The sequence below is a fragment of the Aptenodytes patagonicus genome, chromosome 3 (assembly GCF_965638725.1).
Source record: "Aptenodytes patagonicus chromosome 3, bAptPat1.pri.cur, whole genome shotgun sequence".
NCBI lineage: Eukaryota > Metazoa > Chordata > Aves > Sphenisciformes > Spheniscidae > Aptenodytes > Aptenodytes patagonicus.
Window position 1 is genome coordinate 66098675 of NC_134951.1, and position 24514 is coordinate 66123188.

At 44.4% G+C, this 24514-nt stretch overlaps 1 protein-coding gene across 3 annotated transcripts in view; it reads right to left on the minus strand.

Annotated features, from left to right (window-relative positions):
* Window positions 1-15981, minus strand: part of SLC2A12 (solute carrier family 2 member 12) — a 43084-nt gene extending 27103 nt beyond the window's left edge. For all 3 annotated transcript variants that reach the window (XM_076333651.1, XM_076333649.1, XM_076333650.1), the window contains exons 1-2: window positions 15691-15981; window positions 6639-7961 (exon numbers count right to left, since the gene is read on the minus strand). In XM_076333651.1, the coding sequence (XP_076189766.1) occupies window positions 6639-7961; window positions 15691-15823 (1456 nt within the window). In that variant the 5' untranslated portion in view covers window positions 15824-15981. The remainder of the gene's footprint in view (window positions 1-6638; window positions 7962-15690) is intronic.
* Window positions 15982-24514: the final 8533 nt, after the last annotated feature.

Consider the following 24514-nt stretch of genomic DNA (forward strand, 5'->3'; position numbering starts at 1 on the left):
CCAACATGGGTTTAAAACTGCATTTGAATGACTTCAACAACTCACAATGAGATGTAGACAAAACAAGTGGGTTTTTACATGGGAATAGAATAGAATAGAATAGAATAGAACAGAACAGAACAGAATAGAATAGAGTAGTTCAGTTGGAAGGGACCTACAACAATCATCTAGTCCAAATGTCTGACCACTTCAGGGCTGATCAAAAGTTAAAGCATGTTATATGTGGAATGCTATCACACAGTCTAATTTAGCTTCCTGATCACCCTAAACTCCCTCAATAGCCAGTAAGGAAAGGAGGGCTGTGCCAAAGGAGAGGTCAGAGAGCAAGGGTCTGAAAGCCCCCCTTAGTTGGGGAGAATATTTCCCTTTGTCGATTATCTGGGGAATCTGACTCCCACATCAGTTAAATTTCCAAACATGTTGAAACATCTGTTCCATTTTAGGTATAAATTAGTTCAGTTTTAAAGCATCCATTCAAGCTGATATAAATTTAACTCTGATATATTCAATATGGAAAATCTGCCCAGGTTTAAACTAGAAACGGACATGTCTCATCCCAAACTAGTCTTTCATCAGTAAAAATTTGCTTCTAAGATTTGCTCTCACTAGGGGCTCACCTTCACTGACTTCCCTGCATGGGTTTTGTTCCTCACAGGGCCCACAACCCACACAGAGAGCTCCCACAGCAGTGAGATGGTGCATCGCAGCAGGGCTTGCTGGAGAGCATAGTCACTGCCCCTTCTTGGGGGGACCCAGGCTGGGGGACACGAAGCCACAATCTCAGTCCCTCATGTGGGAGGAATTTCATCAGTGTGAAACTAGTCACCCAAGGACGGCTTGGTGGCCTGCCACCATTTCCTGCGCTAGGATCATATGCGTGCTCAAACCTGGGGCCCAAGCATCCAGGTTAAAGCTGAATGAAAAGCAGAGACAAAAAAGTCTTTGGCAACAGGTAACTCAGAAGGGCAGCCTTTTTCCTTCTGAGCCTTGGCTGTGAGATCAGGTTTCCTGATGAAGAAAGTGACTGTAGTGACCACAAGCTGCTGGTTTGTTAACCTGTGTGGACGCAGGCGGGGGTTTGTCCGTCCTTCTCTTGTGCTTGCCCCAACAGCTTTGACTCTGCCTGTTAACTTCAGCCAGGCAGTTGTATGTGCCTCTGCACCCACACACAGAGAGCAGGGAGATGTTAGGGGTCCCCAAATGCAGGAGGAGCTTCAGTCTGAGGTGGCTGTGAGTCAGCGGCTGAGAGTCCATCAGGGAGACATCCTGGGGGGAACCGCTGTCCCCAAAACTGCCCCTCATTTTGTGGGTCCTGTGCTCGCCCTCCCATAGTACACGGTCCTCAGACATGCTTCGCATTCACTGTAGGTCTGGACTTCACAGCCCTGGGCACTGGTGAGGTGCTCCCACAGCCAGCTGGTCCCCTGGGTTGCGGGTAATGTGCTCACTTCAGAAGTTAAAAGGAAACACTGCTGTGAATGGAGCGATGAGCATGCAATTTTTTTTCCAGTTTTCCAATCAGAAGTATTCACCTGACGGCTGAGGCTAGCAGGTGGCAACAGAGGGCATAATATCCCAGTCTAAGAAGGCTTCCCATGAGTATTTAATTCCACTATTTAACAGGTTTTAATCAATACCAAAGTACTGACAGTCCTACAAGCACCAACTCAAAGGAGTTGTGCTTCCATGGGACTGTAACAGCTATGTGGAAAAGCAAGGTTTGCAGTAAGTTCTAAATCCCTCCTCCAAGACCCTGTTATGCACTTACTTGTCGACCACAAATATGTTAAAAATAATTTTTAGATTTTATATCTACGTGGATGGGTATATGTGGTATTTTTTGTGCCAAGCCCTGAAACCCAGAAGACGTTTCTCCAGCTGCAGACACTGATCTGCCTCAGGTGTGTTGTGGCCACAGCTGTGTGTGTGCCAAGTGGGCTCTGAGCGCTTGGGGCTGGGGCATCACTACAGCTCCGAGAAGTCCCCTGGAAGAGGAGCCTGTGATGGCCTCCAAGAGAAGAGCTCTGAGAGTTCGGCCCTTGGCTTTGGAGCACCACACAAAGCTGGCGGCTGTTCTAGGACATGCAGTAATAGAACATCTTCAGTCCTGGATTGGCAGAGACATAAATACCTTCAGACTTTATACATCTAAATGGTTTTGAGGATGATTCACGTCATGAAACTGCCCCTCAATCCCACTTGTAGGTGGGATTGATTTGCATCTGCACGTTCAGCATGAAATGCCATGATGTCAGCGGAGCTGATGTGATTTGCACCAGCAGATTATCCCAAAGTTCATTGGCCAACTGCCTAAACACCATTGCAGTTATACAGAAATGTGTTTAAAGGACTGACAGAGGAGGAAGAGCTCTTTTGTGCAAGGCACCAATGTCATACATGCAGTTCAAATGCACGCATTCGACATCCCCCTCTCAATAAAAGTGTTCCCCACCCCACAACAAAAAATCCCTGTGATGTGCATGGATCCCCTTGAACTGCACTCCCACAATATGTGTAAAGAGGTACTGCCCAAGTCCTGTTTTGTTCACTTGCTTTTTATTTGCTAGAACAAATTCAGACTGGGAAAACAGATGCTCTGTTGGGTCCAGACTGAGTTTGCATTACCTCCTTCTCAGCCTAGGATTTGTTGGAGCCCCTCTGATTTTTGTTCGATAAAGAGAATTGCCTCCAGACGAAACTGCATCCCTGTATTAATGTGTATGGTGCTACTGTCTCTCTTTTGGCTACTTATGTAGGTGAGATCACCTAGTGAGACCTCCTCATTCAAGGGATATATAGGAAAATATGGAGGGAAGTTGTCCCTATTTAGTCTTTGATCCTAAATGATGCAAAAGGAGATGATCAGGGCAGAGAAGCAGATCTTTGGTAACGGGTGCCATCTGACACCTGAATCTGAATCTTGTTCATCAGGTCTGTGAGGAAAGCAGCAGGGCTCTGGGCAGTCACTCCGTTTCAGAAAGGCTAGAGCTGCCCTACAGTTGTTAATCAAGAGAACTCTCTTGCACATGCTCCATCCAACCCCGAGTCCCACATTTACAGCCTTATTTTGGAAAATAAGTCTGATACTCCAGGAGTTTGGCTTTCCTGGTTCCTGCATCTCAACACGTTGTACCACACAACAGCGATGAGTGAGGTGACACCTCTTTATAAGAAAGGATCACTATTTTTTGCCCCTCAAGTGGTTTGGACAGAGCATCTGGCAAATGAGATGCTCTGCAACTATTTCAATTAACTCTGTGTCATTTAGTAAGTGGTCATGTGTGGTCGTGGCCCTGACTAGAATGTCTCTGTGTCCTTTGTGTTAAATTAATTTCCAGGGTCACATTGAGCTTTTAGCTGGGGTGATGAATTGGTGATCTACCTCCACACCCCACTCATTTCATTAGCCTGCACTCACTGCTCCCTGTGCAAGGCATAGCAGCATTTCTGCGAGGCTCAGATTTCTCCTGTCCCTCCCTCCACATAGAGTCGCAGGTTCGAATGCCTCTCCTTGCAAACGTGCGCTGAAAACAATGAAGAGCCCCTCTCGCACTCCTCACCCTTCAGGTGGCAGCCAGAAAGAGGTTTCTTTTGGGCTCTGCAGGCATCTTTCCCTGGTGAGAACAGTTGATCCTCGTTTGACCTTTCTGATACCTCTGACAAAGGTAACTCAAGACAAAGATTGGTGTCAGGCAGGTCCCCTTAGCTAATAACTGCCTTGAAATGCCTCTGCAAGCTCCCCTGGAGAGACGGCATGTGCTGTTCTGTGATGTGATGCAATACTGATTTGTTGCACCTACAAAACATCCTCATAATTGTGTGAAATTGAGTGTGAACAAGCAGTTGAATCACAGTTCCTCAAACATAATTAATTCGAAACAGAGCAGCAGAAATACTCCTTTTATCTTGCCTAAGCATTGATGATATAAATACAGAGCACCCCAGAATCAAAAACGTGACTAAGCAGATGCTTGCTAGTCTGTGAATTCTTTTATAATGCAAAAATGGCTTTTATCGCTCACTGTCTATTTTTGAGAGCTCATCACTGTGCTGCCTGGATGTTCTGATAGATGGCAATAAATATATTTAGCATATGTTTAGTTCATTAAAAATCCATCTACTTCATGTAATTTGGAGACAAAAGAGAAATCATGGAAAAATACAACGTTTATAAATGTCTGCTATGCAAATCTGGACTGTAACTAATTCTTTGACTAGAATCCCAAAAAAGGAAGGGAAAAAAAAAGGGCAAAGTAATTAAGAAAAAGATGATAGAGCTCATGTTGCGTGATCTGCCCTATGAAGAGTGTGCCATTTTCCTAATGGTGCTACATAGACTCTCCTTTATCCCCACAGAACATAATGCAGCATGGACTCAAAATAAAGTGGGTGAATTTGTTCCAGAAATGGCCTTGCGGGGTGAAGGGAAAAGAGCAAGATCCTCTCTGCTTTTTGTCCAAAAGAGGCTGATTTGATCTGTAGGTTACAAACAGACACATCCCCGGCACCGCCTTCACCTTAGCCAGCAGGATGGGCAGAGGTCGCACGGAGTATGAGATTTTTGCATTGAAAATATAGTGGTGCGGGGGGTTACAGTGCTTCTGTCCCCAGGCACCCGCGCATCGCCTGGCCACAGCAGCCAGCGAGTGCAGCCTCAATGCATCCCTCCTGTTGCAGAGTAGACAATGGCTAACAGTCTGGTCCAGACCACAGACCAGATTTAGAGATCAGTAACATAAACACGTTAAAACTGTTTACTTTATATAAGCAGAGTGGCTCGTTTTTTTTCTTTACACTAAGAAAGGCACACTGAGAATAAGAAAGCTGGGCTTTTAAAATACATTCAAGGATTTGGACTCCAAGCAGCAGATGTTGAAAGCTGCATATGAGACACAAATCATAACCTCATGTCCCAACCCAGACTATTTAACCACAATAGATCCTTTGCAGATTCCAACAATCTCTTGATTCTCTGACCCTTGCATTTTCTATACATTGTCAATTTTAACTGAATAGTGTACTTTTAAAGGCATGGAAATGTCTTGAAAGTACTTATCTGCAATTTGAAATACCTGTATCTCTCCTAGACCTGGCCTTCACTTGCTATGCAACGCATCTGTCAGTTTAAATTGCCTCACCGTGGCTTTATTATACATAATTTCAGCATGCTGGAGCTGAGACAGTGCCTGATCTTTCCCACTTGCTGTTTGAGAGCATTCGTGCTCTTAGTCAAGAAGGAGGTCAGAAAGCAAGCACGGGCCTCAAAGACTTCTCAGATTAGCCTGGCAGACACACCTCAGTTTCTGTAGCCCTCACGGAAGTAGACGTCATTATCATTAACTTCACATTAGGCCAACTCAAATAACCAGGAACCCATTTACAGCCAGGTCAACAGGAGAGCAGCTTTCAACAGGAGGCCAAGCCTGAACGCATGCCCCTGCCTTGAGGGTCATTAAATGTGTGTTTGAAACACCCAAGTAAAAGCTCAGGTAACATTTTGTTTTCAGGGCTGCAACCCTGGTTTTGAACCTATGTCATCAAAAGCAGAATCCAGCCCCAAGATGCTCTGCAAGGGAGAGAATAATGCAATAACACAGTCAAGCTCACTGCCCTGGCAATGAATGCTTATCTCACGCTGCTCTCCCAGTGAGTAATGTTTAAAATAAATAAATACTGCAGGGGAGTTGCTGTTAGTGCAATTGTTGGGTTGTATTCTTGTGGCAAGCTTTTTATCATAATAGTGCAGCAGGAGTACAGTGTGTTTGCAAGGCAAGTTTGAGCCAGGGCACAAAAGCACATAAAGTCTGTTAATAAATAATAGACTCTGTGCATGTGGGTTTTGCAGCGTGGCTTAAAAAATCAACCCTTTCAAAGTACAATAATATGCCAGTGCTATTGAAACAAAACAAAACAAAACAAAACAAAATGGAGAGATTTAATTGCTAGTCCCTGGGAATGGCAGACATGTTCTCCTCTGGAGAGAGTGGGAATCATGCAAGTGTGGTGGCAGCTGCTGCAGTACCTCAGTTGTACAGTGGCGTGCCTTTGTGTTCTTCCACTTGTGCTGTTCAGCAGAGGTAGTGGCAATGATACTATGGTTTGCTCATGAACTATGATACCTTGAATGTCTTTCCTATATCTGAAAACTATTATATAGTCAGGGGGCCTCCTCAGCGGGACTCAGGCATGCTGGCATTTCATGGATTTGATGGTGTCATACCATACAGAGGTCTAGAGCTTATCATTATCTTGGGTTTATGAGTAAGCAGCAGCAAATGCCCACATCTTAACCTTCCCGATGTAAGGATGCAATAGACTAGGAAGAAGAAAGATAGCCAGGGGCCCCATAATTTTGCTGTACAAAGGTCACAGCAGTTCTTAACTTCACTGAAGAGGAGCAGTTAATTTCACTGAACTGAAGGGAGATTAGGCCATTGACCTTAATGGGCAGGACCTCTTCCTAAAAAGTACACCCCAGGCCCACCAGGATGCTCTGTGACAATACCAGCGCATATTAGCAGAAAACACTGCTTTACCCAACTTGGGAACCGCCTGATGCCAAGCTGGGCATGTCATCCCAGCACTTAATCCACTTGTAAGTAAATCGTTACAAAGAGTTAGAAAAAGGAAACACTTACTTGGTCCAAGACCTATGGAAAATGCAGCAACATAAACAAGCAGGCTGGCCAGCGAGAGCCATTTCAGGACAACAGGAACCTCCCCACTTTCCATCTGAGACCCTGTTGTGCTTTTGCCTCCTGCCAGGGCAGTCCTGTTCAGTTCTCCTGTCTTGGCAACATCTGGGCTTCTCTGTGCGTCAAATGACAATCTTTCTGGTGAAGCCATGCTAGCAAAGAGGTCCTTGAGACTCCCATTGGTGACACCAGTGAGGTTTCTCGGTCTCTGGAGAAAGAAATCCTCTGGAGACTGGCTTCTACAGACGTTGGTGAAATTCACAGGTATGTTACGGTTCACTAAGCCCATAGTGACCAACGATACTGCCATAACAGAAGAGCCAATACACAGAAAAGTTTTACTTCCAACTTGATCCACAAAAACCGTGGCTGGGACTGTGCTGACCACTTTAATCACTCCAACTCCAGTAGAAGCCAAGCTGGCAGCTTCGTTGCTCTGGAACCCAACTGACTTCAAAACAGTCGATGCGTAAAATAAAATGTTGGGTTGCCCAGTTGTTTGCACAAAAAAGACTAGAGTGAGTCCTACCAACATTCGGGTCCTCATGTTGTTTTTTGAACAAAACAGGTCCAAGAAACTATACTGATGTTCATCTTTCAGGGAAGACTTGATCACAGTAAGTTCTTTAGTAGCATCTGATGTTTCCCGTAGCCTCTCCAGTACTTTTCTTGCAGCTTCATCGTTATTTTTCATGACAAGAAACCGAGGACTTGGAGGAAGGAAATACATGGCAATAGCCTGCAAAGCACCTAACGGAATCACAAGGCCAAACATGTACTTCCAGCCATGAGATACGCTGGCAAATGCATAATTTGAAATATAGGCAAAGAGAATGCCTATCACAATCATGAGTTCATTTAATGATACGAGGAGCCCTCTTCTGTGCTGTGGGGCGATCTCAGCAATATACACACACGTTGCAATTGATGATAATGATATGGAAATACCTATGGCAATCCGTCCCACAATAAGTATCCCATATGATTCATAGGGGACTAAAATCAGACTTCCCAACACAAGTAAAGAAGATGCAATAATTATAGCAAGTCTCCTTCCAAATCGGTCTATCAGGAATCCACCAGTAAGGGATGCAAATAAGGCCCCAAAAAGCAGGGAACTTACAACGATTTCCTGCTCTTTGCAAGAGAGTGCTAATATGCTGCTCATCTGAAGAAGAGCTCCAGAGATAAGGCCCAACTCATAACCCATCAGAAGTCCACTTACAGCAGCAACAGCAGAAGATAGAAAAGTAAATGTTCCACAGCCTGAAATAAGAGAAAAAACACAAAAACTTAAAAGTGTGACTTCTGCAACGTTCTGACAACTAATAACTTTTTGTGATATACCAATCAAAAAAATCTTTTTGTAACTTTTAGGCAAAGCAGCTAGGTTCATACAAACCCAGCAGCAGTGGTGACATAAAAGGCTATTTTTGAAAAGAAAAAAAAAAAATTAAATTCGTATAAATTCCTCTTTAATTTTAATGCTTTTGGATTCTTTATCTTCCTGATCAGAAGTCAATAAGGTTTTGATCAGGCCCTGAGTCATTAAACCTTCTGCCTCAGAATATCATTGCAAAAGGCAACACAGACGATGCAACCTTTTGGTAAGAAAGCAATTTTTACCTTGAGACGTTCTCAGTGTTTTTCCTGCACTGAACTGAGGAAGTCTTGTCCACCCAACTAGTGTAACGTGGGCAAGGAAAGCAGTAATTTCCCAGCCAAATTGCTTCAACCTTGACTTGAATAAGTAACAAGTTAAGTTTTCCCTCACCACTTACTAATTCCTTTGCTTCACCTGAGGATGCCATGAAGGCTGCTGGTACCAGTGTTTTTATTTTGCCAAATGGAAACTTATCCACTGAGCACCAGGCTGATCTAGATAGCTGGCATATTCTAGGGAAACCAATCTTTAGGTACAAATTCATTAACTTTCTGGGCTTTGCTCATCACTAATCTGATTCTTCAGAGTATCAGGATCAAATATTTTGCATAGTTTATGACAGCCACAATGTCAGGAATAAAAAACAGATGGTGAAAACATAAACCAAATGGAGATTATATGCCTTTGAATGCCCACTTTAAAACAAACTCATTTTATACAGCTGCGATTCATTGTTTATTGTTACAAGATAGATTTGACTGATTGTATTCTACTAACTGTGAAGCCTTTTGCACCCCAAACCTTGAAGAATATATCAGTTTGTTGTTGTTGGTCTTGTTCTTTCTCCCAGCATGATTTTCCTCTCATCATGATGTTGGCTGCCACACAACTAGGAAAAGAGTAAATTGACATCTGATTTTCCAGTTAGTTGGAGACATAGGACGTGTCTGAGGAGAGGTAGCTTTTGCAGCATAACAGAGTCCGTATTTCAGTTAACTCTCCTGGAACAAGTACTTTCCAGCTTGGCTGGAAAATGATACATAGACCTTGTTTATTTTTAGCTTATTTTTCTAAGGCATTAAGGCTCTTTGATCACGCTGACTGCCTGGAGTTCCTTGCCAATAACTTTTGAGCACATTGGTGAGGATCAGTCCCATTTGACAGAGGATATTACATTTCTAAGCAAAACGTGAAAACACAGGAGGAGGGCAGCCCTAGCAGTATGTCTGCACTACTAAAATAAACAGTGCCAGCGCCCAGGCCTGGACCCTGGCACGTGGCCACATATCCTACTAAATTGCTGGCATGGTCCCTGGCATGGTGGCCCCCACCTCGCGCTCTCCAAACAATTCCTGGAGGCAGTTTGGCTCACGGCGTGAGCCCACCATCACACCCTGCAGCCCCTCCACAGGAGGCTGGGTTATTTTGGAGGGTAGCAGAGTACGACGGTGTGAATATAAGCTGTGCCTCCAGGGTCAGGGGAGATATATAAGCCCATTAAGTTTATTAAGATAAGTATCGCCTATTAGCTCTCCTACCTGGCTCTTGGTTCGCTCCCTTTGAGCCAAGCAGAAGCCAAGCGGCAGCAGCCCCGAGCTATTGAGTGCACCCAGCATGCCTCAGCCCACTCTGCCTCTGGGCTCGGGTGGCTGGTGAACCAGAGACAGGCAAGAGACAGGCAAAAACCACATGGTTTTGTTATGATGGGCCGTAAGGGCATGGGGAAGATGGGAGTATTGTGAGAAGTCTTTCAGAAGGTGGGGGTGGATGGTAGATTTATTGTGATGGAGGTGGGACACCTTGAAGAAAATGTCAGAAACAAATTTTCAAAATGCTCCGGTGATGGAACAATCTTTTTTTATATTGTTGTTGTCCATGTCTGTATTACGTCTAAAGCTTTTTCTTCCTTTATGTCTGCAGTATCCGAGATCATTGCACTTATTTTAAACAGAGGTTAGTGCATGGATTAGGGCAAGGTCCTACTGTACTTCCTTCACACACTGAACAGCACTTAAGTAGAAGTACTACTGACTCCAGTTAAGCTGCTTTGTGCTATATGTGCTCCATCCTCCAATGCATGCATGCAATACACGTTTTACCATTGCAAAACCTAATTTCTCCATCCCCTTTATACTTTTGACTTGCCTGCTTGCTGTATATTACTAGAACTGGAAAAAATACCCTTCCAATGAATCCTGGCTGGAAATCAGGGCTGGCAACAACACAGTGTTGTGCTGAATGAATGAGCTTGGGTATCAGAAACTACACTGCTAATTTGATCACAGTGCTCTGCCCACACTACTGCTCAGTGCTGTTATTTGTGCTCTCTTGGATATCTCTGTATTTTACGTCATTGAGCCATGTAGATTTAACCTAAGATTTTGCTTTAATTTCTGTATTATGAAGCCAAAAGAGACCATTGTGGTCATCCAGTCTGACACTCATGAACAGCACAAAATAACCCTTCAGACACGTTTAAATGACATTTTATTTGAGCTGGACCATTTAAAATATTCAGCTTTCATTTAAAAATTGCTAGTGGTTGAAAGGCAATGACTTTAAGTCATAAGCTGTCCCAATGGTTAATTGCTTTCACTGTAAATTATCTCTGAATTATTTCTAGACTTAATTTCTGCAACTTCAGCTTCCAGCCATCAGATCCCATTCTCCATTTGCCTGCACTTAGCTGTGTTCACTAAGTACAAAATTATAGCCTGTCATCAAGTCATCCCACAGACCTCTCCTTGATAAGCTACTTAGCCTGTGAGGCTTTACAAGTTTACCAGTCCCTTAAGTATTCAAAGCCGTGTTGTCTGAATTCTATCCAGATTATCAACTTCTTCAAAAAATTGTGAGCTGGACCCAGTGCTCCTGCAGTGGTTGCACAGTGCCAGATAGGAACTTGACATAATTATCCCGCTCCCGGTGGACATTTCCCCCTCTACTCATCTAAGGATTGTCACAGCTGTGTACAGGAGCTCATCTTTTGCTGGTTATCCTCCAGGACAACCAACTTCTTTTCTGACTGGGTTCTTTCCAAGGCACTGCCTTTCCTTTAAATATGGCCTGTCTTCTTGCATCCTAGCTAGGAATGCTAGCTTTATGTTTGTCTGTATTAAAACACATAGGATGGGTTCAACTTACCTAACTGTGAGAGATCTACAGCATCTCTAGATTTCTTCTGTAACCACTTGCAAAAAATAGGCACTTCTAAATGTCTGAAGTCGGTCAGATGCCTATTTCTTTCCATTGCCTATAAAAGGAATCTGTGTGGCTTGCTTAGATGCAGATGTCTAAAATTAGCAGAGAGGAACCCCAGACAGCGCATTCACTCACAGTCAGCAGGCCAAACCATCCGAATTGCATTCAGCCAGTAACATATCCCATTTATTAATCACCCGTCACCTCTATCACCCGCAAATAATCCATTATTATCTTATTCCAGGCAGTTGAGAAAAAATGCTGAGTGACAGAGGGACAAAAGCCGAGTTTAAGGCTCTCCAGCAGAAACACAGCAACGTGGGCAGTGTCTCCTATTGATACTTTGAGATCTGTGTCCTGCATGGCTTTTAATTCTTTAAATGTGCAACCACCAGTTTTGTATGGTTCCAGTTTCTGATTCAAAATGACAGTGCCAAGTCAAATATCTTGATGGAGTGCACCATCAGCACTGTTCTTTACAATCCAGACTGTGCTCCCCTCAGCCTGTGGTCCTCAGATCAGAGCAACTGAGGTGATTATTTATTTTTAATCCGAGAGGCTGTACAAACTGGAGCTTGGACACCTGGGAAGTTGGTAGGGAAGCACTCAAGCCCATATGTTTCTTGCTGCTCCAAGTACAGCAGCTTGACCAATGTCTTAATGTTTCTTTGGTTTGTTTTTACTGGGTCAACTGGTATCCTTGTTCATGCGTCCAGTGACACAACGCCCACAGTCATATAGAAATAGCAAAGGGCTGTAACTAAAGCAGACCCCTGAATGAAAAGCAGATTCTGATGTGATGCAGAGGGAGACACGTTGTCTTTCTGCATTAGTAGCAGCAAACTCAGCAGTTAACTCGGTGTCTCTTGTCCCCAGGCACTATTCTGCTGAGAAACATCCTTATATCACTATGAGGTTTTGTTGTAACTGGTGTATGTAAGACTCGCCTGCTCAGAACTGCCTGATGAGTTAAACCCTGAAATCTCTGCTTGGTTTTCCTTCATGGTCTTCCTCCAGACAAAATTCCCTCTGACTTCAGCATATGTTTTGCTTTAACATCTCCAGATCAAGCATGTTGCAGTAGTTGTACTCACAATCCTTTTAAGTGTCACTTTTAATGATGTTGCTGGCAGTTCTTAGGCATTCCTTTTTTTAAAAAAAAGCTTCTTAAAATGTATATTCCTCTTATTTTTATGAGATGCCTGCAAAATACATGGCAGTGTGCAGCCCAGGGGAATAAAATATTTTAATGATGGCTTCCAGAGAAATTTCTCCTTCTGCCTGCAACAAACACCATGGCTAACGAGTGTGTGGCTGGTATGTGACAAGTGATTGGAAAGTCTATTCTCTAGTTTCCCCATGTAAACAAAATGGTTTCTCACAACTGTTACTCAGGTCAAAAGCAGCACTACTTGGCAAACGAACTTATCTTTAAGAACATTTGCTGGAAATGTTTATGCTTGGTTCCTGAAAAGGACACCAAGCACAGCTGTAGTATAGCACAGTGTACTGCTGATGAGACTGGATCAAGTAGTAAGGGTGTGCCCCTTTACTTATTTTCAAGCACATATTTGGGAAAATACAGTCCTTCCAAAGGCAAAATATTTGGTCTGTTGCATCTATTTTATGGGCATTACGGATAAATGATCTGTGCCAGGGAAGATCTGCAAGCAGGCTGAGCTGGGAAACACCACTCTTCCCCCCCTTCACGTGCAGGAGAGCTATGGAGAAGGTGCCTGGGAGCCTTTTCCAGCTCACCTTGGCAGTACCACACTCCACATTACTCAGATACTGAGACTTTTGTGATGTAGATTTCTTTCCTTTTTCCCAAGAGAACATGCAGTATGCGTACAGAAAACTAGTGGGATGGGGGGGGGAGATTACTTCTTTGTGACCTGTGCAAATACCATCTATTTTGATAGGAGGGCACTCAACAGTCTCTTCCAACATGGTGCTTTCTTCTGTTGACTTTGATTTAATCTGAGGTGAGAAATGTCTCATTTTGGGAGGGAAAGAAAGTATTTTACTGGAAGGTCAAATATATGTTCTTTAAATCCTTGGAGATTCTTTGGTCTATTTAGACATTTGGAAGGTGAAATCAAGCTCTGTCAACCCCTGGTTAATAAGCACAGGTTAGAATATCGTGATGAGTTGAGTGCATTGCATAGATACGAATCCACAGCATGGAATCTTCCTTTTTCAATAGAACAAGGCATCTACTTTTATCCATGATAAATCTTAAAACTAGAGCATCTGTATCTGAAAATTTTAAGCTATCTTTAACAACATATTTCTTCTCCATCTGAGTGCTGTCTGACATACAAAAAGTTTGCATTTACAGGGAAATAGTGTTTAAAATTCCCCAAATTGTCTTTAGAGGAGCATTTTGGTAAAGTGTATAGTGTGTAGATCACAAGGTTTTGTAGGATAAATATTTAATGGCATGTGTTGGGAATTGCTGCGTAATTAAATCATGGTTTTGCTTCTCATAAAAGGTGATTATCCCATTTTTATGCCATCATTATCTTTGCTGCACTGTCACAGTCATCTTCTCTGTCTCATCCAGTTGTCCGGTGTAAAGAGATACATGTTACCCTGTTGATCTATTCTAATGCCCGAGGTTTCTTTACATCCAGTAGCTGCTCAATATGTGCATTTCTCCTATTAGCAAGGATACATCTGATCTAACTGTCCATCTAGAAGTCTGGCATGGGATCTAAAACGGTTACCCAACAAGACCCTATGGGATGAAACAAATGGTGGCTTTGAGACAAAGTTATGTTGCAAGCAGAGCTGGAAAATCTCAGAAAATATTAGATTTACCCAAAAATAGTGTCAGGGCCATGTGGGATCATGACCATTTGACAAATGTGACTCCTCCCAGCCAAGTGTGAAAGGCAAAACCAAAACAAATATTTTGTAAATAGAACTAAAAAAGAAGGCAGAAGGAAGCTAATGTATCACACATTTTCACACATCTAAATTCCTGCGATGGTGGGAAGCATTGTATACTTTGTACAGCGTAAGCCCAGTGAATGTATTGTGTGAGTAATACTCAAATTTCATGAACAAAAGCCCCCCGGGGCTGATGGAAAGACAGGGAACGCAGATCCTGGGCAGACCCACCCTGGCCATCTCTCCATCCCTCTTAGTGCTCTGCCATGCATTTTCATTATGTCAACAGGCAGCCTGGCCCTCCATTACATTAAATGGGATTTGGATTTTGTTTTGTTATTTTCCAGTAAGAATCAACAAGTTCTTTTAATTCCTAGCTAGGTAATTATAAATTCCTCAGGTTACTCCTTTAATTTCTGAGGGTAAGGCCAAGTGTGTAATTTGCGCATACTCTTCTAACCGTAGCCCTTGTGCTGCAGTAACTTTGCTGTCTGTTTATTGTAATGGCTGTGCTTCCCTTTGATAACGCTATCCTATAACCATCTGCATTGCTCCCCCCATACCCTAAGGTAATGTTAAATATGTCTGCACACCAACTGGCTTTCTGTTCCTGATTAACCTCTGCTTCCTCTGCTTCCAGGTATCAGTAGATGTTGCTGGACTGATCACTATTACACTCCAACAAAGCATTTGTGCCTGTGGTATCTGAACATACATGGGTTAGTCAGTTCATTCATTTATAAGTGAACAAAACCTGCTCAGGACATAGTCATTTCTGGCTTACAATCATGTTTTCCTGTGTGGGTAAAGCTGTCTTGCGGGTGAGAAATGTCACAATCGTGGGTCATTTTCCCCTTGATCTTATCATCGGTGAAAGACACTCAAGATGCAAAACCATGCTGTATCTTAGAAAAACTGGCTGGGTAGGACAGCAAAAGTGAGGAGCTACGAAATTCAGCTTCAGCACTCAAATATCTTTGCATAAGAAATTATACAGTTGATTTTTCAGGGTGTCAGCACAGAAACCCTGTTTCTTCATGAAATGCTAGGGGACAAAAAACAGGAGGGAGTCCCTGTCCCCCCACCCTGTACTTTCCCCCTGCATGAGCAGGTGCAATGCTTGCCTGGCCTCCCTCCACTTCAGTGAAAAGGGCTGAATTGCTCCCGAGCGTGCAAGGACCGGAGCACCGTTGTTATGTTAGATGTCAGCGGGTTCTCCGATTTTTCAGGTGACTGATTGTCATAAAGGAAAGGGATTTACACAACAGACAGCACATGCACGAACGGTAGGACCGAGGCCTTTTGGGAAAAGTATCACATAAACCTTCATTCAAAATTCAAGCCGGCATTTCCCTTCCTTTCTCACATTTTCCCCTCTCGCGCTTTTAGACATCGAGACAGCATGCCCCGAGAGTCCCTTGGCTTTGCGGGGCTGTTTTCCCCCAGCCCTGAGCATTAGCTACACGGGCACGCTGCTGCTGGCTAACAGCTGGCATTCAGCTCCTGCCGCTTTACCTGCTGCAGCCGGGAGCTTGCGGAGGTGGCGGCGGCTGCTGCGGCGGCTGCCCCGGCTGCTCTCCTCATCCTCCCCTGCTCTCATCGTCTGGCTCTGCTGGCCGAGGTCCTCCGTGCTCTGCCCAGGTACCATTGCCACCCTCTTTGCACCTTGGGGCAGGAGCACTTCACAGGGCAGCGGTCCTTCCCCGGCCGGCGAGGAAAGCGCAGGTTATTTTCCTCATGGCAACAAGTTGCTGAAGCTGGCTGAAACCAAATGCAAACCACAAAGTGGTTTGTGAACAACTTTGTTGCTATTTCAGAAGGCTTTGCCCTTTGCAGTGACACAGGCTGTTGCTATTCTTGGGAGCCTATTGCAGGCGAGGGGAGGGCCGTCTGTCGGAAGTATTGCTTTTGCCTTTTAACAAATAGTTGGAGACATCAGAAGTCCACGCACAGCTCAATGCACATTCCTTACCCATTAACTTAAAGGGTCTTTCTCTCTCTTTCCCTCCTCTCTCTCATGTTCATCCGCACAGGTTTTTAACAGAGAAGGCGCACGGAAAGGGAGGATTTGAAGTGTTTGCTGTGTCAGCTAAAGTTAGGGCACCAAGCACACACACACGCGGCATCGCTTCGTTCTTGTAAATTGTGACCAAGTTGTGGTGAGAAATAGCAGAGAGGAAAAAAAGCCATGGCAGCCCTTTGCACTCTGTGACAGTAGGAGTCAGGATTTTTCACGGCATAGATGCACGTGCTATTTTCCAAGCAAATGAAAGGGAAGCCACCCTCTCTCCCATGACAATTATTTGTGGGAAAACTGAGACTGTCTCAGTTATATTGAGACAAAGGCTTGATTTTGAGAGCTGCTAGGAGTCACTCCATCCCTACTAGCTTCAGTGGAAGCAGTGGCCAGAGGCTAGACCGCAGCAGCAGGGAAGGCTACAGCGGGTGCAAGCGAGCTGCCTACAGGGGCTGCCTGCCCCGTCCTGGTCCTGGTCCTGGTCCTGGTCCTGGTTCTGGTCCTGGTCCTGGTGCGGGAGCCTCCGAGTGCTCTCAGCGGACCCACTGGCCTCAGTGAGGCAAGTTGTCCGAGCTATCCCCAGTGGGAATTGCTGTTGTATAATTTGGCAGTGCTGCAGGCTTCTCGTTTGTGCTCTTTTTCTCTTTCATTACTTGCTGTTTTGTCTTGGTTGTTTTTGGTTTAATACACTAATGCCTGCAGATAGCGTGGGAGGGCAGGCAGAGGTGGAAAGTTGGTAGCTTTTGCAATACTTCCAGGAAGAATTCTTAAACATTTTTTTCCTTACGTAGAGCAGGCATGATGCACCCTTTATTGGTGTTTTCTTAACAAGAAAATTTGACAAAAGACACTGCAACTGCCCTGACTGACAGCTGCATCACTGTCAGCTTCAGAAGCTGGAGCGTCGGGGATACCACGGGGGCACTAGTTCCAGCGAGGAGCTTAGTTGTGGCAGTGCCTTTGGCATGGAGTTAAATGAGTCAGACTAGCTCTGCTCTCGTGTGTAACATATTTTCCATGTAAAATGTCCACCTGTCAGGCAGTACGGGACACTATCAGGGCTGTTAACAATTTCTTGCCACATCCAGAGAGGTGTCGTTTCCTCATGGGGTATGTGCAAAAAGTAGTATCAACTTTTAAAGATATTATTCTGGTGTTTTGGGAAAAAATGAGAAACTGTTTAGGCTGGGGAAGGAGAGGAAATCTTTTCAAAGATTAAACTCAGCCGTGACAAAATTCCTCTGTTATAATGTGGTGTGTAACCGACCTCCTTTAACAGCCCACACCTCATATAACCCACAGCTCTGCTCAAGTGCCGGCTCTCTGGAAACTCAGCTAACTCCATAGCTACACACTTGTTCCCACCTCCCAAATGCCTTTCTATGTAATGGTCCTGGAGAAGTCAGAGAACTGCTGGGACACCCGCGGCAGCTCGCCAGGGAGCAAAGCCATCCTCCCAAACGTGTGGCCCTGGAGGATGCTCTGGGGTTGATTCCTCCTGCCCAGAGCTGCTGCCTGGGGAGGGCTGGCCCCGAGGCAGTGATCCCCATTGCCGGCTGAGGAGACGAGATAAAAAGAGAGTTCAGTTCAGCGTTCAATTGAAGGGCAGGTTCAGCTTCACAGAGAATTGATGAGAGGCTCTCCAGGCTCCTGGCAAGGTCTGGCAGAAAGGGAGGACGTTTTTATGGGAGAATGCCCAGTGGGAAGTGAGGCATCCTGAACAGTCTGAACAGATGATGGGCTTGCCCCATCGCATGCTCTCTTTGCACCAGGGTTATTCAGATATTCTCAATTTTTAAGTTTGTACATGTGGAGTTACAGAAGGTTTCACAGAGAAAATCTGTCCCATCCTTAGGTAACCAGGTATGCAAGAATTGACTACTTAATTTTACTATTAGCTTTTGCCATCCCCCTGACAGGAGGCTGCTTTGCTGAAACAGGGACTGCTGTGTGAAATTATCAAGACAAGCTTGCAGCACAGCATTGGTGGGAGTGGAAGTATCCATCACTCCTTCTTGCATTTGTGAAGAACTTCTGCGGCCTGCCTTTGTCCCCTCATTCCTCCAGTTCCACCCAAAACTGATTCTGCAGATCTCTATGAAGACAGCCTGGGCAGGCATCTCCACTCCCATCACACTTGTAGAGTGTCCTTCTTCAGCTGCGAGCTGAATTGGACTCATCAGCTATAGGGTACTACTAATTTTGACAGAAGTGAGAGGTGTAATGCGACTGCAGCCCTTTCTGTTCAAAACCTTCCCTCTAAATGTAGTCCTTCAACTAAATATACTGATTACGTATAGCTGCTGGCACCTGTATACTTTGGGAGAATTTAAAAGCTTGTCAGGAACTGCATCCTTCCCCTGAACAAGAAGCATACTACCCTCAGGAGTAAGTAATAAAAAGTAAAGGCTGCTTTTCACCAAGTTCCCAAATCTTGTGATGAACAGATTTTAAGTGATGAATGTTAACCGAATACACCAGTGAATTCCATTCTTCTTTGTTTAATAGAAAAAAAAAATTTTTTTGACAAACAGTGGGATTTCTTTTAACTATGTTTAAACCTGGAGTTCAGTGCTACCCGCATTCCCCTCAGAAGCCAGAGCCCAGCCTGATTTTAAAACATTTACCTACTTGTTTACTCAGAAATCCAGCAGACTAATCTCCTGAAAATAAAGGCCAAATAACCCATTTTTCCTTCCTAGTTCTGCCTTTATTTCACAGTATCTATGCCAGCTGCAACACAGCAATGGCTTAACTTTGCCCCCTGTGGTAACCTCAGGAGGTGCCTAGCTTTCATGCATGGTAAAGCAGCCAGTAGACAGCACAAAGCATAATGGCCAGACAAAAAATAAAGGAAGACGTTGTTATTCTGAGGACTTGGGTCTGGGCTACCCAGAGGGCAGTGCACCCTTGCCGTGCTGAGCTGTGTGTCTGCAGAGGTACCAGGGAGCTTCCTGGGCTTTGACCTGCTCCCTAAGTTACACCCCATGCCAAAAACACTGTATCAGGGTGATAAATCTTTCTGTACATAAGGTCTTGGGGAAAAATTTCCCCATAAGTAAAAATGTGAAATATTTTAACCTGAGATCTGCTGCTTGGAATGGCATTGGTATGAGGGATGTTTTGCGGCGTCATCGATAGCCAGCTGATAGTGAAAAACCACAGCTCAGCAGGTGCAAGAATCTGTTTTCACAATTGTGGCTGAAAAGCCGAGGCATTGATGTTATTGGTGTTAACCAGCATTAACTGGCATCCCAGAAAAGGAAGGAACTGGAAAAGGGCCAGTTCCAGCCAATGAAAGCAAACAGAGGGAGGGAAAGCAAACAGCCTGTGCTGGTTCTGCAGCCAAGGCGATCGTAAAGGGATCTCGTGAAACGCAGCAGCTGTGAAACACTTGCCGGTGGCCACAGGGTCCTGGTCCCAGAGCCCTGTATCTGTTTCCCAGCAGAAATAAACAGGCAAGCAAACAAGCAAAACTCCAGTACAACAGACATGAAGGGGATAAGGAGGGAAAAAGGGAATGTACTTCGCTACTTTTGAATTCTCTATTCTTTTCCTGTTACTGCCTTGCCTGTGTGTGCTGTTAAAACAATCGCTTGGCTCGTGCTGTGTGCCCGAGAGCGAGAGGTGTCAGTCCGAGCAGGGGCAGGGGGGCTGCCGGAGGGTTTGCAGGGTGGGAAAGGATTGCACCCGCTCTGCCCCTCTCACTGCCGCCTGGGAAGGGAGTCCTGCTGAAACCGGGGGGTGGGGAGAGGTGTTCCAGAAAGCAAAAAAATCCCAAACACCACGATAGGCAAATAACTTAATGGCGCCCCGAAAAGTACAAGCCCCAGCTCCACAACTGTGCTGTTTGAGCCTGGGCAGAAGGTCTCACACTTCAGGAGAAAGAAGAGTGGAAAAGATAAAAAAGCCAAAAGCAGAAGAGGGTCAGGAGACAAGCCAGGGGTATGAGTGTAACACCGTCATGAGATGACAAACCCCTGTCCGTTTTGTCCACGTGCGGTTGGCAAGAAATCTCTTTTCTGATATTTTCTCAATTCCTTGCTTTCAAAACTGACCAGTTTATAATTAGAGGCATGATTAGGCTAGAAACAGAAGATAAGATAAAATAAGATAAGATAAGATAAGATAAGATAAGATAAGATAAGATACTCATTAAATTGCTGAATAATCTGCCTGGAAAATCTGTGAGGCTGAGGTGGGCACTTCTTCTAAAATCTCTGGTCATGATTTGTATTTGTCTGCATTTCCAGCGATCTAATAACTCAAATCTGGGACTCCGGAGAGACAGGAAAGTTGACATTAAGCCAATAGGAATGAATCAAGAACCGAAGGGCTTTCTGAATCAGTTTTCTTTGGCCATTTTTATCAGTGTTGGAGTAAAGAAGGCCGTCTTATTTCCCTGTAGATTTTTTGACTCTCAGAAAGAAGATAGCGGAACTCTCCCAATTCATTTATTCTAAAGTATGGAAACAAAGCTTTTCAGCAAAACTATGGAGAGGATTTTCTTGATATATCAGCTGAAGTTATGTTGCCTACATCTGTGATCGCTGAGCTTTGCTCTCAGAACTAATAGTTCACCGTTTGCAAAAGAGGTTCATAAGATAGCCAGCACGGGACAGCATGTGGGAGGCTGGGAGGACAAGAGAAGGAAAAATACATGGAAAGAAAAGAAAGAAATGGAGCAAAAACTCCAGGAAAAATGTACCATTTATTCCAGAAAAAAAGTACCAATCTAAAAAAGCACAAGTAGCCTTTCCCATTAGTGTTGACGCATTGACACCCACACACAAGGGGGAAAATGTGCCAAAATTCCAGCCACAGAGAAATGAAAACTAGATGAAAAAGGCAGAGAGCGCTGTCTCAAGAAAGTGAAATGATCCATCCATGAGAAACTGCGAATATAGAGAAGATAATTGTTATTACTGTTGTGCAGCAAATGAATTGCAATTCAGGAGTCAGCTTTGCAAAGAAGCTTTTTATAAATATAAGATAAATTTCATAAATGCAATATTTAGGCTGTGCCATTTGCCTCATTTTGCAAATGAATAAGCTTTAAATACATCAATAAATGGATAATACTAAGTAGGTAAATAAATACTATGGTCTGATGTCATATAGCAAGTACATGACAGAACAGAGAACACAAGTTTCTTCATTCTGAGTCCTGTGGTTTACTTACTAAGTCATTCTCTTTGCATTTTGTTCTTACTCTTTAAGAGGCACTGATTGATACCAATGTATTTTTATCTGACTTTAAAAAAGGCTTTTAGAAAAGTTCTTGACCTCTTTTGATAGAACAAATAATAGATACAGTCCAGAGCTCAATGCACTTCACATCTCCCTCCAGGGCCTGAAAAACACCTGCTGACTCACTGCACAACTATTTATTCCTGCTGCTCTTCTGTTAGCATCTTCTTTAAAAGTACTCTTTAAAAGTTCAATGTGGCCAGGGTCAGCAACTTTAAGAGTTATGTTTTGGCAAAAACTTAAAATCAAACTGAAGTTAAGAATGGGAGGTTGGAAAGCACAATGCAAAAATAATTGAGCTCAGAAAATGCAATGAAAACTGAATTTTACTTCAGATTTTTACTTTCGTGGCAGTGTAGCCTTTCCATCAAATAAAGGGAAAGATCTTCTAGCTTCTGGGTAACCTGAAGTGTCACTTGTAATAGTTACTGAATAACATGTCTGTGTTTTGCCATTGCACACTGTTCTTTCCTGTTTGCTTCAGATATTTCACACGCATCTTTTTTTACCAAACCATAGAAACAGCAGCCCCATATATTTGAAAGAAAGTTGTCCATCCGAAATAAAATCAGGAGGCAGTGATAAATGAAAGCTGGAAAGTTTAGTAAAAATGCCTGCACAAATTTTATCCAGTTCGTTATCTTGTGGGAAATGGCAAACCGGTTTCTCTACTCAGATGGAAATTTTTATGGGCTTGATTTCTTTCTTACCTGCTTTTGATATAATTTTCTGGAATCAGTGGAGAAAATCCAGTATGAACCAGTAAGAGGTGTACCAGAGCTACATTTCAAATGTCTTTATTAGTATCCAGTACACTGCTTTGTGTGATCGGAGTAATTTCAACCGGCTACTTCACTGGCAGAGGCTGAACTTGAGCCTGAACTCGGAGGAAAAGTCTCAGAAAGGTGGCGGGGGAGGAACAGCGAGTGCGTGGCCCTGATTTCTCGCTTTGCTTCCACCACAAGTGTGCTGTCACCAATGTTGTGCAGCACCTGCCGGTGCACAGTCCCAGGGCAAGGGCTGGGCCTGGAGCAGCCAATTAGTAACGTCACCCACTGTGTGAAATCAGGTGGTTTTTAGGAATTTCCAAACAAGGTGCCAAAAATGGAAGCCCTTTAGATCACTGCGCAGTGGAAAAAGGGTTTTGATCTTTCCTCATGTGATGAATTGTGAAAAATGTGTAAGGTGAGATTCCCTTTGCCTGTTCCAATTAAGGAAAGGGATGTATATTGCTAAGAAAAATGTGAACTGCTGAAATGTTTTTTTTTTTTGCTGTTGCTGGGAAACATTTTCTCCTGCGTGGAATATGACAGTCACACAGGAAATGCAGTCATTTTCATGGTTTTAATTATTTCCACTGAGAAAGTGTTTTGTTTTTTCCTGAAAATCTTGTTGTTGCAAAAAAACCCCAACTAAATGTCATTAATGCTGTGCTTTGACTTCTTACTGGTTTTTGACCACAGTTGGCAACCTGAAAGGAGTTTTACATGCATTCATTAATACCAAATGTCTGGGTAGAGCTTTCCAAAGTCCATCAAAATTTTCAAATCATTGCAGGCAAGCAGGAAACGAAACCAGCCCCCAATGCACAGGTCATTTCGTGTTCACCCAGCGGGCGCGAAGAAATAAGCAGCATACAGTCCTGCGATGTGATGAAAGCATTAAGTCACCCATTCCCCAGAACGCTCCTCACCTTGGTTTGTTAACAAGTAGCAAAGATGGTCTTCAATGAACAGTATGCATCTGGAGGTGTCCAGGGAAAATTCAGTTTGAGACCATCATTCCCCTTCACAGCAGGAGACATTGAAAGCTCAGCAGATGGAGTGATGGGTCTGATATCACCCAGGACAACATACAAGAGGCCATTTGGAAGAAACGGAGGATTTCTGCCGCAGAATCCTTCCCTGCCTAGGACTCACCAAAATCCTGTCTTTTGAAATACAGGTAAGGAAAATAATACATTGGCAGCGCTTCGACAGGGAGGTGCCAGCAAGGTTTCCTTTCCGCACTGCGCCAGCCCCACAGGCCAGGTAGGCACTTTGCTGGCAGAAACCAGGGAGGAAACTGTTTGCTTCCCACTTTAAAAAAAAGGATGTTTTCTCCCAGTCGCTATGAGGAGGGAGTGAAGGCCATTTGGCCGCCAGCTCTCCAGCCCCTCGCACTGTCTGATGTAGATCCCAAAGGCAGGTTGTGCCTGTGTGAGCAGTAGCCGCTTTGTGATCCGACATGGATTGGTTGGGTGTGTGCCCGTGGTACCGCCTGGGACCTCCTCCAGGAGGAAACCCTCGGTGGGGCTGTGGCCTCAGAGCGGATCCCCAACATGCATCCTCTGAAAGCACTTAGTGCTGGTTGCAGCCCGCTGCAGTTCAGGGGCTGGCATTTGCTCTTCAGTCGTTTGCATTTTTATTTGCTTTTTTAAAAGCCGAAGGTACATATCACCTCTGGCAAAGCTGATTTAGTGATCTCCAGGGTGGAAGCAAACCCTCTCCTGTACCTTTCTGTGTAGTTTACCAGAGTGATTTTTACAAAGGACTTCCCCGAGCCGCTGAGGGCTGCAGCCTAGGGGCTGACGCCACCTCCCTCCCGGCCGCTGGCACAGGCAGGCACAGCCTTGCAAGAAGGCAGCTGCTGCCTGGCACCAAGATCCCTGCCATCCCAGCGTGGCTGCTTGGCTGAGTTACTTCTGTGAAACAAGTGATGTTAGCATCAGGGCTTGGACCTCTCTGAAGATTACAAAAGTCCCGGTGCGCTCATTTGGCTTCTCTATGGCTTGGGCTGCCAGCCTATGAGCAACTCTATTCAGCAGACACCCTTCTCCCTCAATTCTCATTCAGATTCAGACTCCGTGCTGCTCAGTTTGGCTTAAACCTCTCTGTTTCAGACTAACCACTGAAGTATTACTTGTTTAAATTCACACTGATGAAATGAGCATTGGCAAAGGCCAAGGGGCTGCCAGTGGTACAGCGTGTGCTGTGTGGGAGACTCACAGTGCCCTGAAGAGCTGCCGTGCTGCCTCTGAGCAGGAATGCCCCCGAGGAAGGGATGTCTGAGATTGGGTTCACAGCAAACAGG